At 42.3% G+C, this 14,335-nt stretch overlaps 3 protein-coding genes across 9 annotated transcripts; 2 read left to right on the top strand and 1 right to left on the bottom strand.

Annotated features, from left to right (window-relative positions):
• On the bottom strand, positions 1-9,521 carry sf3a1 (splicing factor 3a, subunit 1). 2 transcript variants are annotated; one of them, XM_054731373.2, is made up of 16 exons: positions 9,307-9,521; positions 6,359-6,438; positions 5,413-5,525; positions 5,108-5,315; positions 4,655-4,912; positions 4,486-4,560; positions 4,241-4,391; positions 3,965-4,161; positions 3,732-3,849; positions 3,334-3,641; positions 2,975-3,223; positions 1,200-1,407; positions 945-1,099; positions 591-692; positions 432-503; positions 1-338 (listed from the first exon to the last, which is right to left on the bottom strand). In XM_054731373.2, the coding sequence occupies exons 2-16, from the start codon at positions 6,404-6,406 to the stop codon at positions 237-239; spliced, it is 2,364 nt and encodes a 787-aa protein (XP_054587348.2). In that variant the 5' UTR covers positions 6,407-6,438; positions 9,307-9,521; the 3' UTR covers positions 1-236. The 2 variants fall into 2 exon arrangements, with proteins under 2 accessions (XP_054587348.2, XP_054587347.2); XM_054731372.2 differs by lacking the exon at positions 9,307-9,521 and adding an exon at positions 6,531-6,653.
• Positions 6,659-9,287, top strand: ccdc157 (coiled-coil domain containing 157). 2 transcript variants are annotated; one of them, XM_015972194.3, is made up of 9 exons: positions 6,659-6,971; positions 7,052-7,202; positions 7,291-7,948; positions 8,032-8,109; positions 8,185-8,354; positions 8,431-8,595; positions 8,684-8,852; positions 8,943-9,082; positions 9,173-9,287. In XM_015972194.3, exons 1-9 carry the CDS (start codon positions 6,724-6,726, stop codon positions 9,194-9,196), a joined length of 1,803 nt encoding a protein of 600 aa, XP_015827680.3. In that variant the 5' UTR covers positions 6,659-6,723; the 3' UTR covers positions 9,197-9,287. The 2 variants fall into 2 exon arrangements, with proteins under 2 accessions (XP_015827680.3, XP_015827679.3); XM_015972193.3 differs by having other exon boundaries at positions 8,943-9,287.
• A 21-nt stretch (positions 9,522-9,542) lies between the features above and the next one.
• Positions 9,543-14,191, top strand: LOC139063760 (spectrin alpha chain, non-erythrocytic 1-like). Of its 5 annotated transcripts, XM_070546549.1 has the most exons (8): positions 9,543-10,054; positions 11,717-11,823; positions 12,388-12,510; positions 12,581-12,798; positions 13,218-13,310; positions 13,421-13,525; positions 13,598-13,738; positions 13,945-14,191. In XM_070546549.1, exons 5-8 carry the CDS (start codon positions 13,245-13,247, stop codon positions 14,020-14,022), a joined length of 390 nt encoding a protein of 129 aa, XP_070402650.1. In that variant the 5' UTR covers positions 9,543-10,054; positions 11,717-11,823; positions 12,388-12,510; positions 12,581-12,798; positions 13,218-13,244; the 3' UTR covers positions 14,023-14,191. The 5 variants fall into 5 exon arrangements, with proteins under 5 accessions (XP_070402650.1, XP_070402651.1, XP_070402648.1 ...); XM_070546550.1 differs by lacking the exon at positions 11,717-11,823; XM_070546547.1 differs by having other exon boundaries at positions 11,717-12,510.
• Positions 14,192-14,335: the final 144 nt, after the last annotated feature.

Genomic DNA, 14,335 nt, shown 5'->3' with positions numbered 1-14,335 from the left:
TTTATATTTGTTAATTTCTTTATTTAAAATGAATGAATAAAGGACACATTTTCCAACAAGTTACCAACAAATGCAACCTTTGTATATTTCTTGAACAAAACTGACTGACCAACAAGACAAGCTCAAATAAATGTTGGAAAAAGGCGAAGTAATTCCGGAGATGATTATTAAACTAACAGGACAAGAAAAGAGCAAGTGACAAAACATCAGTGTTTCTTTTGTCGAGTTGGTTTTGCTCACTTCTTTCTTCCACCTCTCTCCTTCAGAGCCAAATGAATGATCGAACCATTGGTCATGTTGTAGTAGGCCAGAGAGTTGGAATCCTTGATGAAAATCCCCTGTACAAGTATAAATATATATTTATGAATCTGTAAGTGGGATTAATTAAACTATTCAACAGATTCCAACAGTTAAAAAAAAAACAAGCTTACCTCAAACTGTAACTTCTGTTTTCCTGCTGGCATGCCTGTAGCTTCGTGGATTTTGACTTTGATAACAGAGACCTGTTAAGAGATTTCATTTAATTCAAAAAGCAAGAGAGACACTCGTATACACTCACTAAAATGAGAGAGAAAAAAGCCTACATTTACCTGGTCTGAAAGTGGGACAGTGAAATTCAGCACTTGGCCGTTTAGCTTCCATTCGGTCTTATCCTGCATGTTGGGGACTTGTACTTTGACGGCCACAGGGCCCTGGAGATGGCAGGAGAAACAAGAAGGGTCAATTTGTAAAACGGGCTTAGACGTAACCAACATATCCAAAACATTACTGGTAAAGTTGGTAAAGTTTTTCTAAAACACAAACATACATATTCAAAAACATCACTGACATTTTCACTTATTGACATCTCCAGCAAAAAATCATTATAATTTCCACACATTTAATTAGATCCACACGCAGGTCATGTAACATTGGTCATTAAATGCTCTGATGCAGCAACAAACCTTGTTTCTACGAAGAAATTCTTCCTCTGGAATAAGGTTGTCCTCAGACTTCATCTTCTTGTTTGCTGGTTCATCATCATGAGGTGGAGGCGGGTGGGCAGGTGGTGCTGGAGCAGAGCTTGGTGGTTGTGGTAATGGAGGAGCAGGAACAAAGGCTGCAAGAAGAAACAGTTTAAATAGAAACAAAGATAGGTTTTGATTCTTGAAGAATAATCATTTGGAAGGATTATCAGTGTTTGGAAGCTGTCCCCTTACCTGTGGGAACAACCATGGGAGGTGGTCTAGGGGCCATGATGTGGGGTGCAGTCGGAGGCATTGGCACCACGTTGACGCGAGGAGCAGGAATCATGGGGGGCATCTGAGTTATAACTTGTCCAGGAGTGAGACGCACCACAGGAGCCATGGGGGGCCGCGGGAGTACAGGCACAGCAGACAAGAGAGTGGTTCGCACTGGAGGCGCCATCTGTATCACAACCACATAATTATAAGATGTACCATATTTTCCGGACTATAAGTCACACTTTTTTTTCATAGTCTGGCTGGTCCAGCGACTTATATACCAAATTATGTATACCGCGCTGCTGCGGGTCGTTTCCGGACCAGGAATGAGCTCTCCCCGCCCGCTGGGAGGGTTTGAAACACCGCCATCCTCTGCTGAACACCGTGGAGCGCTGCTGCGCCCTGGTTGTTTATTCTGTTATTGTTACTGGTACTTGTCTTGCAGTGTGAAATGCTTGGTCTCAGATTTTGTAAGAAAAATAATAAAATTTCCCCCCCAAAATGCGACTTATGTTTTTTTTCTTCTTCATTATACATTTTATGGCTGGTGCGACTTATACTTCGGAGTAGGGTTGTCACGGTAACCGGTGTAGCGGTAAACCCCGGTAAAAAAGTTGACAATAATAATAACCGTCTTGTTTTTAAAAAAATATATTATCTCGGTGGATTACCGTGGCTGCGGTGTAGGCGCGGTGACCCTTACCAGCCACCGTATCATCTGCTGAAGTTGTTTATGACCAAAACTTTCTTGAAGCTAAAGCTGAAATAATGGCCAGAGGAGGAGACGGCAGCGCTCAGGACATTTATTATCCCTCAAAGAAGACAAAGTGGGAAGTACGGGCATTTTTTTTGGATATTTGAAGAACGCCGAGGGACAGTTGATAGAAGACGGCTATCCTGCTTGCAGCACGTGCAGGAAAAGTGTCTGTGAAAGGCAGCAACGCTTCAAATCTCATGACACATCTGCGTGACCATCACCCACAACTCTACAGTCAACGCAAGGCAAGCTAACGTTAGCGTTTTAGCTAAAATGCGTGATCTGAGGATTTGGGTTGAGGGAGAATGCAACGAGTCGCTATATAAAGCAGCCGCAGCGCCGCTACCTGCATATAAACCGTGTCGCGGACACCCCCATGTTGAAATGACGCTGTGCATTACGGGGCTCCCAGGGGCAGATAAGAGTTGGTCTCTCTGAGAGAATAATTATAAATTTAACAATGATTACTGCCTGATGACATTTTCCCACATCTGCAAAGCTCACTGGAAGGACACAAACCGAGGACAATATTTTCCTGATATAGGGTTTATTACTCAAGTAAGGGTAAAAAAAAAAGTATCTGATTAGAAGGCTACTTGAGTACTGAGTATCATCTGATCTAATATTTTTAAAATGATGACAACAAACAGACATAAAATAAGAAGTTATGGGCAAATATTGGTATTTTAAAGACTAAAGGGGAAATATGTAAACAAATAAACAACATAATTACAAAATAACTAATTTTAGGCAAAAGTTTGACACAAACTGAGGACAATATTTTCCTGATGTACAGGGTTTATTTTGAAAATGTAACACGTTTAAAAAAATACTGCGATAATAACCAAAAACCGTGATAATTTTGGTCACAATAACCGTGAGGTTAAATTTTCACACCGTGACAACCCTACTTCAGAGTGACTTATACTCTGGAAAATACAGTATACATGCACTACCATCATTTAATAACTGAATATGGATGTTAGTGACTTACAGAAACTGGCGGGCGTGGCACAGCAGCAACAGGAGGAGCTGGTTTAGGCAAACTTGCAACAGAGGAAGGTATAGGAGGTGGTTGGTGAATTTCACTTGGCTTGCTAGGACCAATTTTCTCCTTAGTGTCATCTTCTCCCACCAGCCCTTTGGCTTTGTGAATAGCTTCAATTTGCTCCTGCAAAGTGATGTTAGCCTGTGCAGCCTGCTGTGTACGAGCCATGCTTCCAGAGTGGCCGTCCCAAGTAACCTGATGAAAGTAGAGGAGCACAAAAATGTATTAAGTGTGCAAAAGCCAACTTTAATGTAGTTTTTTGTTTGTTTTTTTAGATAAAAGACTGAGCTGCAAACATTTCTCACCTTCTCCTCTGGCTTCTGAATTTCCTCTTCACCTATCTTCTTACCGATGGCCGTCTCTTCCACACCAAAGATATCAGTACGCCTCTCAGCGAGCTGTTTCAAGCTGCTTTCAATGTCAAGACCTGGAGCATAGACCTCATCTTCTGTCTGCCTCTCTCTGATGCTCCGATCTCTTTGTTCCAGCCAGCGCGGGTCAAGCAGACCAATATGCATGTGCTCCTGCATCTTGCTGGCTGGAATCTTCTCACCAGTAATTGGTGAAATCAGGTATTCATCAGGAACTGCAATTGAGGGTGGAGGCTTGGAAGCTGTGAGAGAGAGAAACATTATGAGTTTATTGTATATAAAGTAGCATCTTGTCATAATACTTTTTTTTTTCAGCTAAAAAAGGAGGTTACCTTTGGGGTCATAATCCTTGCGAATAATAACTTGGTCTGGAGTTGGAGGTAAGGGAGGAGGCATAGGTTTTTCAGGTGGGAGCGGAGCTTTCCTACCTTCATCTTCATCATCAGAACCCTGAAGGAACAGCAATAAAAAGAATTGTTCATCGTTGTTTCCTTAACTTTTGTTCTCCAACTTATGAATTAGCTGTATGGATTACTGAAGTACAATGTGGTTAATCAGTTCTAACCTCATCCATGTCCTGCACTTGAGTGTCTTGATCAGGTTGTGAGGGTTGACCGTCAGCCCGACCCTCACGTTCATCATCTTCGTCCTCGCTCTCAACCTCCATCTCCACCTCCTCACTTTCTCCATACTTCTCGTAACGCTCTTGGATCAAGATGCGAGCACCAAGCTCTTCAGGATTAGTAGGTGGGGGGAAGTGACCTGTGGGAACAAATAGACAAAGTTAAACGATTCTAGTTGCTTTTAGGGGCTTTGATGTTTGTGCCTACGGAGGTGTTACCTTGTTCATTAGGCTGGAAATCCACAGTCTCTACCACTACAAAGTCATGCCAGTCAATCTGGGCATATGCTACTCGTTCTTTCTCCCGTTCCTCCTCTTCCTTTTTCCTCTCACGCTCCTGGTACTTTGCCCACTCAACACGGTATCTCACCTGATGTTTGTACACAAAAACAAATAATCAGGGGGGGGGGGGGGGGGGGGATACAAAATTGCTTCTTTTGGCAAATACTGCTGAAAGAAATTACCTGGTCCATCACTTCTTTTGGGTTCTCAGCCTCCTTCTTAAGCTTAGTCAGTAAGCCTTTGGGAGGGATCAATATCTAGATACATATAAGAAAAATATTAAGATACAGCCAAGTGTCCTAAACATAAAAATAACACCAATAAACTGAAAGATATAATCTGCTAACTCACCTTTGTGTACTGCTCAACCAGTTTGGTAAAGTAGTTAAAAAGGCTGTGCTGTGGCCGTAGAAAGTCAAACTGGTAGTTCCTCTGCTCTTTCTGCATGAGCTGGGTGAGAAACTGTCGGCCATTGCGAGCAACAAACTGGGCAGTGAGCTTGACAACATCCAGATCAAATGCAGAGATTGATGGAGGATCTGCAATGAACTCGAACTCAGGAGGTGGTTCTTTGGGGATCACAGTCTCCTGAATCACCTGTGACTGCACCTAACAAACACAGCATAAGTCATTTTTGGGAGAAAAAAAAAAAAAAAATAAATAAAATTATATATATATATATATATATATATATATATATATATATATATATATATATATATATATATATATATATATATATATATATATAAAATATAATATAATATATATATAAACTGTAAAAACAGAGGATAAACGTCTTACTTTCTGTGGGAGCTGCTGGGACTGCTGCAAAGCCTGCTGCTGCATAACCTTAGGCACAGCTGCAGATGGTTCTTGTGCTTTGCCCTCTTTAAATTCAGTAACCTTATGACGGTAATAGGCATGGTATGGATCGTTGGGGTTGAGGAAATTAAACTTTGGATTGTTGATCTCATTCTGACGGATTCTTGCTTCGAACTCAGGCCCATTCCTGAAAAAGAAAAACAAGCAAAAGACAAGAGTGTAATGGAAACAAATACTTGGGGAAATTCTCACTGCAGATCGGTGACACGTATACTGTAACTAACCTGGCAACAAAGCTGGCTGTCTTGTCCACTATATTCCGGACCTCAGGAGGAGGGTATATGATGCCAACAATGGGCTTAGTGGCCGGGGTTTCTTCTGCAGGTGCATCGTTTGGCTGACAAGATAGTTGACATATCAAAAGATAAAGACACAATGCAATTTATATTTAGGATCATAACTACGAGTGATTTTAGATTATGAAGAATTACACATTAACAATCATTGACTTGTCACAGTCTGTCACTGACTTGAGTGCTTAAAATTTAATGACTATCTAGCAACCAATCAGGGAAAAAAGCTGAACTATTGGTTAAATAGAAACATCTGTGTAAACCCACCCAAAAAAGCTAAAAATAAAAAATAAAGACATTAATAATTAAATAAAAATAAATACATCTAACACCAGCAAATGTCAATCAAAACAAAGAATGAAATAAACATGTAGGAAAAAGGAAAACATGTTTATTAGTGTTGAAAAAAATATCCGTTTAGAATGGGAAATGCCTAAAAAATCGGTCATAAAACTTATTTAAAAGCAGTTTTTCCTTTTCAGGCCTTTTTGATTTTATGTTATCAGGTATGGATCCTAATGTTTGTCTTTGAAGTAAGCGATCTCTATCTCCAATATGTTGCTTTTAAACAACATTAAAATATAATACGATGAATAAATGTTATTTGCTTCGACATAATTCAATGTGGAGTGGATCATTCTGGAGAGAAAAGTTAACGTCCGAGTCCTTGGGTCTCGAGTTATGCGGCTTTAGGGTACTCTGGATATGGTCGTATATGTAGAATAGTTAAAAGTGTAATTGTATTATTCAACACATTAAAAAAGTCCAGATGCTACATAGCAAAAATATCGAAACTCTATATTTTTGGTTCAATAGTTTAACGAAACTGTAAGTCTTGCTAGCTTGGCAGTTAGCTTGTGCTAACTTGTAGCATTACCTTGTTGTTGGGCTCCGGCTGAACTATCTGAACAGGCCCAGGCGGCATGGTTAGGTCTGCCTGTGAAAACCGATTGATACCTGAAACATACAACCCCCAGGAAGTGAATTTGCAATTTCAATGGAATTTCATACAAACATCCACATTAAAATCACAGCAATGCAGTCCAAACCTTGAATTTTCAGATGGTTCAACACTTGCTGCGTCGCGCGCTCGTCAGATAATGGAGGTGTATCACTTCCGGAAACAAGCTGCAAGGCATTGTGGAACTTAGAGTTTCATTTGCCGTTTCCACGGATACGTGATGCAAATGAGCTCGACCTTTTCATCGCATCGAAGACAGAATTAAACTAAATCTGGGGATCATGAGTGAGCTGTTAGGTAGTCAAGACTGCATCAAAAGCCTCCAAAAAGATCTGGCGGACATCCAAGCAGCCATCGTGGACGTCTTTTCCAGAACAGGACCGGTCAGCTTTACCTCTTGGAAGTTCCCTGACAAACTCTCCTGTAATGTGGACATGTTGGCTCTGCTGGAGGAGTACGACTATGTAGACGGAGAGGATGCCTTCAATCAGCACTCCCACATTGTTTTACTGGAATTAGTGATTGACAGGTAATAAAATGTGTTTTATATGTTATGCATTGTTACCAAAGTAATTCTATTAACATTTGCCTTTCTCCTTTTCTAAAAAGATTATTGCTACTTCTACAAAGTGTTAGTGTTTACAATGAGGTGCCGAGAGGCAGACAGAGAGGAGAGCAAACCCAGCAGACAACATACTTGTCAGTTGGACTCGTGGTCAAGAACTACTGTGGGAATTTACTCCTATCAGCCAACAAAAAGGTAGTATTAATGTTAGAAAATACAAAATACTCTAAAAATTGCATTTTAAATGAAAGATCTGGATACTTTTATGCTTTCTTTTTCACAGGAGCCCTTTAAAGATACAAAGCCATTTGACTCCAACAACACAAATATGGTGCTGTCCAACCCTGCTATAACTAGCTCGAAGACTGAACTTAGTAGCTTTTGTGCATCTGCCTTGTCTTCAGCAAGCTCATTTGATTTTGTCCCACAAACTAACAACACTCCATGCTATCCTAAAGCTGAGCAGCATCATGTGAGCTGCCAGACAACAAGTTCGTCCCTTATTCCCTGCAGCGCTTGCCATCAGGTGCAGTCCCTTTTGAGAAACACGGGAGATGCATTGATAGATCTGTTACAGAGTGAGGGTTTGCCCTCATCTCTGCAGCCTCTCGCAGCAGCTATGGAGGACATTGTGGGTGACATGACATCAGGCGATGTAGCCCAGTGGGCCGAAGAGCAGCTCCGGGACACGAGCCGGCTGACCAAACATCTTAAGGATGTCCAGGGTACTGTGCAGCCTCTTGAAGAAAGAATTGCCGTAGCTGAAATGGAACGTGACAGTTTCAAATCTGAGCTGGAAAGTGCACAGAAACAATTCAAGCAAGAGCTGGAAAAACACCAAATAAACTCTGTCCAGCTGGAGTTTTCTCTACGGAAAGCACAGAGATCCTCAAAAGAAACAGAGCAAAGGCTACAAAAGGAGCAACAACAGCTGAAGAGAGGTAGTTAACACAATCGGTTTTATAACAAGAATGTATTGACATCATAGTTTTTACTATAAATATTTTTCACATTTTTGTGACAGAAAATATGTCCCTGGAGGAGACTAATAACAGACTAAAGGAGAAAATAGCACTGCAACATGACAGCTTACAAGTGCTTGGTAATGAGATGCAGATTCTGTCATTCAACACATCTACAGTATGATGCTGCATAATGACGATTCATTTGCTGGTAGAAACTGAAAAGAAAGCACTCCATGAGAAAGTGAAGAACCTGCAAACAGAGAAAGAGGCCTGCTGCAGACTGCAGGAACAGATCCAACAGCTAGAAACTCAAGTTTCTGATGCTACATTTCTTCTTGACAAGGAGAAGGCCAAGTACAGGAGCGCCTGTCGTCAGCAGGAGGTCAGTGTCACTGTAAAGGCCAGCATAGCTATAAAGGGGATCCTTCACACTGTTTTCAATATAATTGTGTATCCAGTCAATGCTGGCAAAGCAAAAGTCGTTGCTGGAAAGAGTTGATGCTCTCGATGAAGAGTGCGAAGAGCTGCAGAGGGAGCTAGGAGAGAAAGAGGAGGAACGGATCACCTTACACAATCAGATGTCAAAGGTGGAGGAACAGCAGGCTCAGCTCATGCAGCAGCAGGTATATATGTGGCCTAAAATGCAATACAATTGTACTGTAAATGGCCTTAGTTATAATAAAGTCTGTTTTGTTCTTGTTCTTCCATCAGAATTTGTGTGAGGAGCTCCAGAAGGAGAAGCAGACATTAGAAGTAAATGCGGATGAGTTGAAAAAGCAAGTGGCTGACCTGACAAGGCGTGTGGACTCTTTAAAGGAGAGGGAGAGACTGCTGGTGGCTTTCCCAGAGCTCAACAACTGGTCCCAGGCCCAACCTCAGAGTAGGTTGCTACTGAATAACATTATCTGATTATATTTGATTAGATTTATTTCCAGTATAATAATAGCACATGACTTTATTTACATTCTAGGTACAGGAAACTTGATTTTGGATATGGAGCAACAGCTTCAAGCAAACAGAATTCGTATAAAAGTGATGGAACAGGAAAATGCTACTCTGCACAAAAGTCTTGAGAAATTGAAAACAAGAGCTCAGCAAAATGCCTGCAGGGTATGGATGTACACAAAGGAGTTTCATGTGAAGTAGATCATGCACCGTTGGGATTATTATAACTCATTTGTAATGTATGTGTCTGAATAGGAACCTGCACCTCTGCAGACATGAAGCCAGTTTTATTCCTTGGAGTTTCATGTAAAAAACCAGATCAACGTGGATGCAACTGACTAAATAAAAACCTTATTGTTGAAAAAACTGAGCTGACATGTTTTACTTGCCTTTATTAGAAACAGCGTTGGTTGCTTTATTAATCCTCGTCAGTGCTGCATTTCCTGTTTAGAACACGTCAGCATAAAGGTCTCTGAGCTTGTTCTCTCTGTTCCCAAACTTCATCTTGTGATGTGCAGGAAATGCGGGGGTCAGTGAAGATATGCAAATGATTCTGTTGCGGCCTTTTACCACCCAAAACGAAATAATTCCAACAAAAGGCCATGGGTGGCAACCAAGCCCCCACAATGCCGCTCAGAAAATGGTCCCATCCCGGAAGTAAGAAAAATTGCAGTTCCACCCTCATCCGCTGGGGGCTGGTGCCAGAAGCGAGCAAATCCTCATTGACTCCCATGTTAAAAATGCCGATTTCACAGCAGAAATAAACATGTTTACAGCCTGGTGCCAAAACATGTTTTTTGTCTAAATTATCTAGTTTATACTCATGACAACTCTGAGGGGGGTGAATTTTTTTCTCACTCTTCTGTTTAAGTGTATTGAAAGCCTAAAATTCTGTATAATTAATGAGCATCCAACACACGTGACCGCCGCCTCAGACCCACGTGACCACAGAGCTAGCTCCGTGGAAAGGCCTCAGTACAGCCTCGGTCTGGCTTGGAAACTGCTCCGGCATTTTGAGTCTCTGTGTTTGTGTATTCTTCTTTGGATATTATTGGTGCAATTGTTGGACAAAATGACTTGCAGTGGTATTAATTGCACTAATAGAGCGTCCAAGGAGTCTCCACTTCATTTTTTTCGGTAAGTTAAAATCTATATTCGTATTTTATGTCACTGCTACCTTTAAACTAGCTGAGTTTACCGAAGTAGCTAGCTAACTATCAGTTTAACATGTAGCATGTACTGTTTAACCATGAAATTTAAATGTAAAATACGGTAAAATAATTAATAGGGCATATTTAGATGGGTAATAGGGTAAAACCCAGTGCATTTAAGATAAAAATGGGTTGAAATATGACGGAGCGCTAAGAGGGAGACTTCTGTGTCCATTCTTCCATCCGGTAATCCCCAGCGGTCAGGCCGGGCAGCCTGGACGATCCGGCGCCTATTTGCTGCGCCTAGCTGCTGCGCGGTCTGACCGCTCGTGGAGTTTTTCATGTCTGACTTTAACCGCATCTAATACTGTATTACGGCGTGAGCGCAACAGCGACAACTTAATATCGATGTGTAAGCAGCCTGAGTGGTAGGGTGTTTTCATCTGAACCCTCCAGCAGGCTATGCTGCACTATTGACGTGTTAGCGCGCGGCGCTAACAACTTAGCAACGTGACATGTCTCTGAGAAAGCGTAAAACACGGACGCTTCTTCTGAAGCGGAAAATAACACCTCTTCTTAAGCAGAGCAGGATGTCGCCTCGGCTCGTTCACGGCCGAGCCGGACTGAGCTCGATAACATTGACCAAGCACAGCCACTGGGTCGTTGTAGCTGCCACCAGGCCTGCTGAAGGAACTCCAGCGGGTTTCATCAGACTCGTAAAGTTTCTTGTTTTTGCTGGGGATTTCTGTATTTTACCGCTCCCTCCTGCAGTCTTCCCCTATTAAAATTTAAAATGTGTAACTTTATGTATTGTGATGAATGACTAATATTCATGTTAAACTGAAACGTTAGGCATTTAGGGGGAAAAAACAAAATAATAAACATTATACAGATGTCAAATAAATCAAACTGTAATTAAACTATATATTTTCAAAGTCATATAGACAGCATGATGGTTTGTGTGATCCGCGCGGTTTCACTTACACCCCTTTAATGATCAGGCTGTTTTTTATTATTTTTATCAGCTGATAGCAGTTAAAATTATGGTAAAAAATACTTTTATCTGTTTTTGATAACTTAATGCCCAGGAAGAGCATCTTCCTGGGCATTAAATATAACCCAAATGTTTTATTATGAGCAGATCTGATGAAGGTTTAGACAAGCAGTCTGCAAAGTAAAACTTGTTTAGAGTCCAAACTCTTACTAAAGCTTTTGAAAAGAAAAAATGGTTGAATTTTGAGAAATATCCACAACAGGGGAGCGAGACCTCTGAAAAATGTATATTTTCTCTGAATTCATAGAATAATGTGAAGATTCTGGGAAAAGTTGGGATTCTGAGATTAAAACGTAAATCTTTCTAATCATAATTCTGGCAGTTTTTGTGTCCTTCTGCTGTGGAAAGTCGTGCAACATGAAGATACTGAGAAGATGCTTACAACCTGTATTTTTATTCCATCCATAAATAAAATCATGAGCTATTTTTTTAATCCAAATTTGATCCAAAGGGCCATCGTTGGTTCCAGACCCGTTCTAGAACATTCCTCTAATCTTAAAGTCATCATCAGTTTCTTCCTTTTAACAAATATTTATTTGTTCAAATATTTAATATTTATAACTGGAATATTTGTTCCTCCCTCTCCCACTGCAGTTAGTCCTGTCCTGCAACCCTGTTTTTGCAGCTTAGTGAAGCCAACCATCACTAACCGGGGGGTGGTTTTGGACCCAGAGATGCGGATGGACTCCCACATTAGCCAGGTGGTTAGATCCTGCTTTTCCCGGCTTCGCCAGCTACCAAAGATGAAGTCCATCCTGAAAGACGTGTCATATTTTCTCCCCAAGCTGGACCTGACCGTCATGTATCGGTCCAAAATAGTGTGATGATATTGTGTTTTTGTACATAACAGACTTTTTAACAGACAAATTTGTCGCATTCTCCTACACCTCTTCACGGGCTCGCCACAGTAAATATTCTATTTGGCAAGAGATAAACTTTATTGTATTTATCCTAGTGAATCTATAATTAAACGGGTAAACTAGTAGTAGCACATCCAACATCAAAGAAAGTAAAATGTTATTATCAGGAGAGGGAGAATGTTTAAGTGGTTAGCAGCAGTGTGCTAGCCGATGGCCCCCTCCATGAGGCCACCACAGCTCAACAGAACATCGTTGTAGCTTCTTCTGGGGAGAAAAACACTTAGAGAGAAAATAAAGTTAACAGCTGAAATAATACAGTTAAAGAGCAGATTGTAGAAGAAAGAAACCCCTGGGTTAAACTGGTCTGTCTACTGCATAATGCTGAACTCTAACATGTGTCCTAAGGGAAGGACCTGATTGGTGTCCAGAACCTGCTGAAGAAGCACCAGGCTCTGCAGGCTGAGATCACAGGTCATGAACCTCGCATCAAGGCTGTCACCCAGAAAGGAGAGACCATGGTGGAAGAAGGTAGAGCAGGTCTGGTCCTGACATGTTTCTGAGGTGTCTGCAGGTTCTGGCTCACTTTTTTTGGGTCCAGGTCACTTCGCTGGTGAGGAAGTGAAGACTAAACTGTGGGAGCTTCATGGACGTTGGGACACGCTGAAGGCCAAGGCGTCCCAGAGGAGGCAGGACCTGGAGGACTCTCTGCAGGCCAAACAGTACTTTGCGGATGCTAATGAGGCCGAGTCCTGGATGAGGGAGAAGGAGCCCATCGTTGGAAGTCCAGACTAAGGGAAAGACGAGGACTTGGCCGAGGTATGGAAGTCCCTTCCTGAGAAACTCCAATCGCTTTTCTTTGCTCTCTTTCCAGTCCTTCATAGTGTTTCTGTATTTGGCATTTCCTTCGGTTGTCTACCAGACGTCGTTGCTCGTTTAAGCGTCTCATGGGTTAGGAGTAGAAGTGCTGGCCTCGCACAGGAAGTGATGACAAACGTGTTCCCGTCGCTCTTATTTCAAACGGTTTACAAGCTGTGATGTGTGTTCCCGCTGCAGAGCAGCCATGACACGTGGCAGCCGGCAGAAGGCTCACGCTTTTCCACTAAACACCCGCAGAGCTACGTCTGCGGTGAACTGAGCAGGGTTTGTTTTACGGTGGCGGATCCGATTGGACCATCGCTGCGAGAAAGCTCCACTTGTGTCAGACGAGCTGAAGGTTCTGATGTTCTGCTCCACAGGCTCTCCTGAAGAAGCACGAGGCCCTGATGTCGGACCTGTCGGCTTACGGCAGCAGCATCCAGGCCCTGAAGGAGCAGGCCCAGTCCTGCAGGGTGAGTTCAGAATCCTCGGCCCGTCAGAACATTCTTATCCACCACGTTCTAACACCAGACCTGTTAACCCGACAGCAACAAGGTGATCAGCAGGTGCTTTTGTCCTGCAGGACCTGAAGGCCAATGAGTCCCGCCTGAGGGACATCAACAAGGTGGCATCTGAACTGGAGTCAGAAGGTCTGATGGCTGAGGAGGCTCCTATGGTTCAGGCTCAGGTGAGCGTCACCTGTCTGCAGCAGCTGGTCCCTCTCACTTCCTGGTTTAACTCTGCTCGTCTCTGTTTGTAGCAACAAGAACATCTGGGTTCTGCTCCTGGAAAGGTGCGTGTTGTCCTCCGCCTCCACCAGAACCAGACGTGGTGTTTATGTTACCACTCATTTGTTTGTTTACAGGATGAAGCCGACTCTAACACGGCGTCACCCTGGAAGGTGAGTTCATTCAGCTGATCAGAGGTCACCTCTGATGGCAGCAGTCACGGCCGACCGTGCTGACATCACACAGGAATTCAGGTGACCCGGCAGGCACCAGGTTTTGGTGAAAGTGGGGACATGTCAGCTGGTTGCCATGGCTAGTTATCTTTATGCATCTGTATGACTGCTGACTGGTGTGTGTTTCCTGTGACCTTTGACCTCAGACCGTACGGTTGGGCGTTCAGACGACGGCTAACTTTAATTCCATCAAGGTAAGAGGAAGCTCTTCCCTTCCTGTCTGAGCGATCCGTCTCCAGGTTTCTTCGTCCGGCGTCCAGCCCGCTGGCGTCCACCTTCATCTCACCTTCATCTCATCTCACTTCATTTATAGTGCAATACTTTCACATTATCATTTTCCCACACTTCTGTATACCTGTATTTTGTTGTTTTTCAATAAAGAATGACAAATTATTTAAGTTTGGTTTTTGTTGCACACAAATATATATCTGTAAAAAATATCTACAAAGCTAATGTTTACATAACAAGTATGATTGGGTTTTGCAATACGGCACTCAAGTTTATTTTAGTAAGATTTTCAAACCAAGTAAAGTTAGT

This window comes from Nothobranchius furzeri, chromosome 17 (assembly GCF_043380555.1).
Source record: "Nothobranchius furzeri strain GRZ-AD chromosome 17, NfurGRZ-RIMD1, whole genome shotgun sequence".
NCBI classification, from domain to species: Eukaryota; Metazoa; Chordata; class Actinopteri; order Cyprinodontiformes; family Nothobranchiidae; genus Nothobranchius; species Nothobranchius furzeri.
This window is presented reverse-complemented; position numbering and strand designations above follow the sequence as displayed.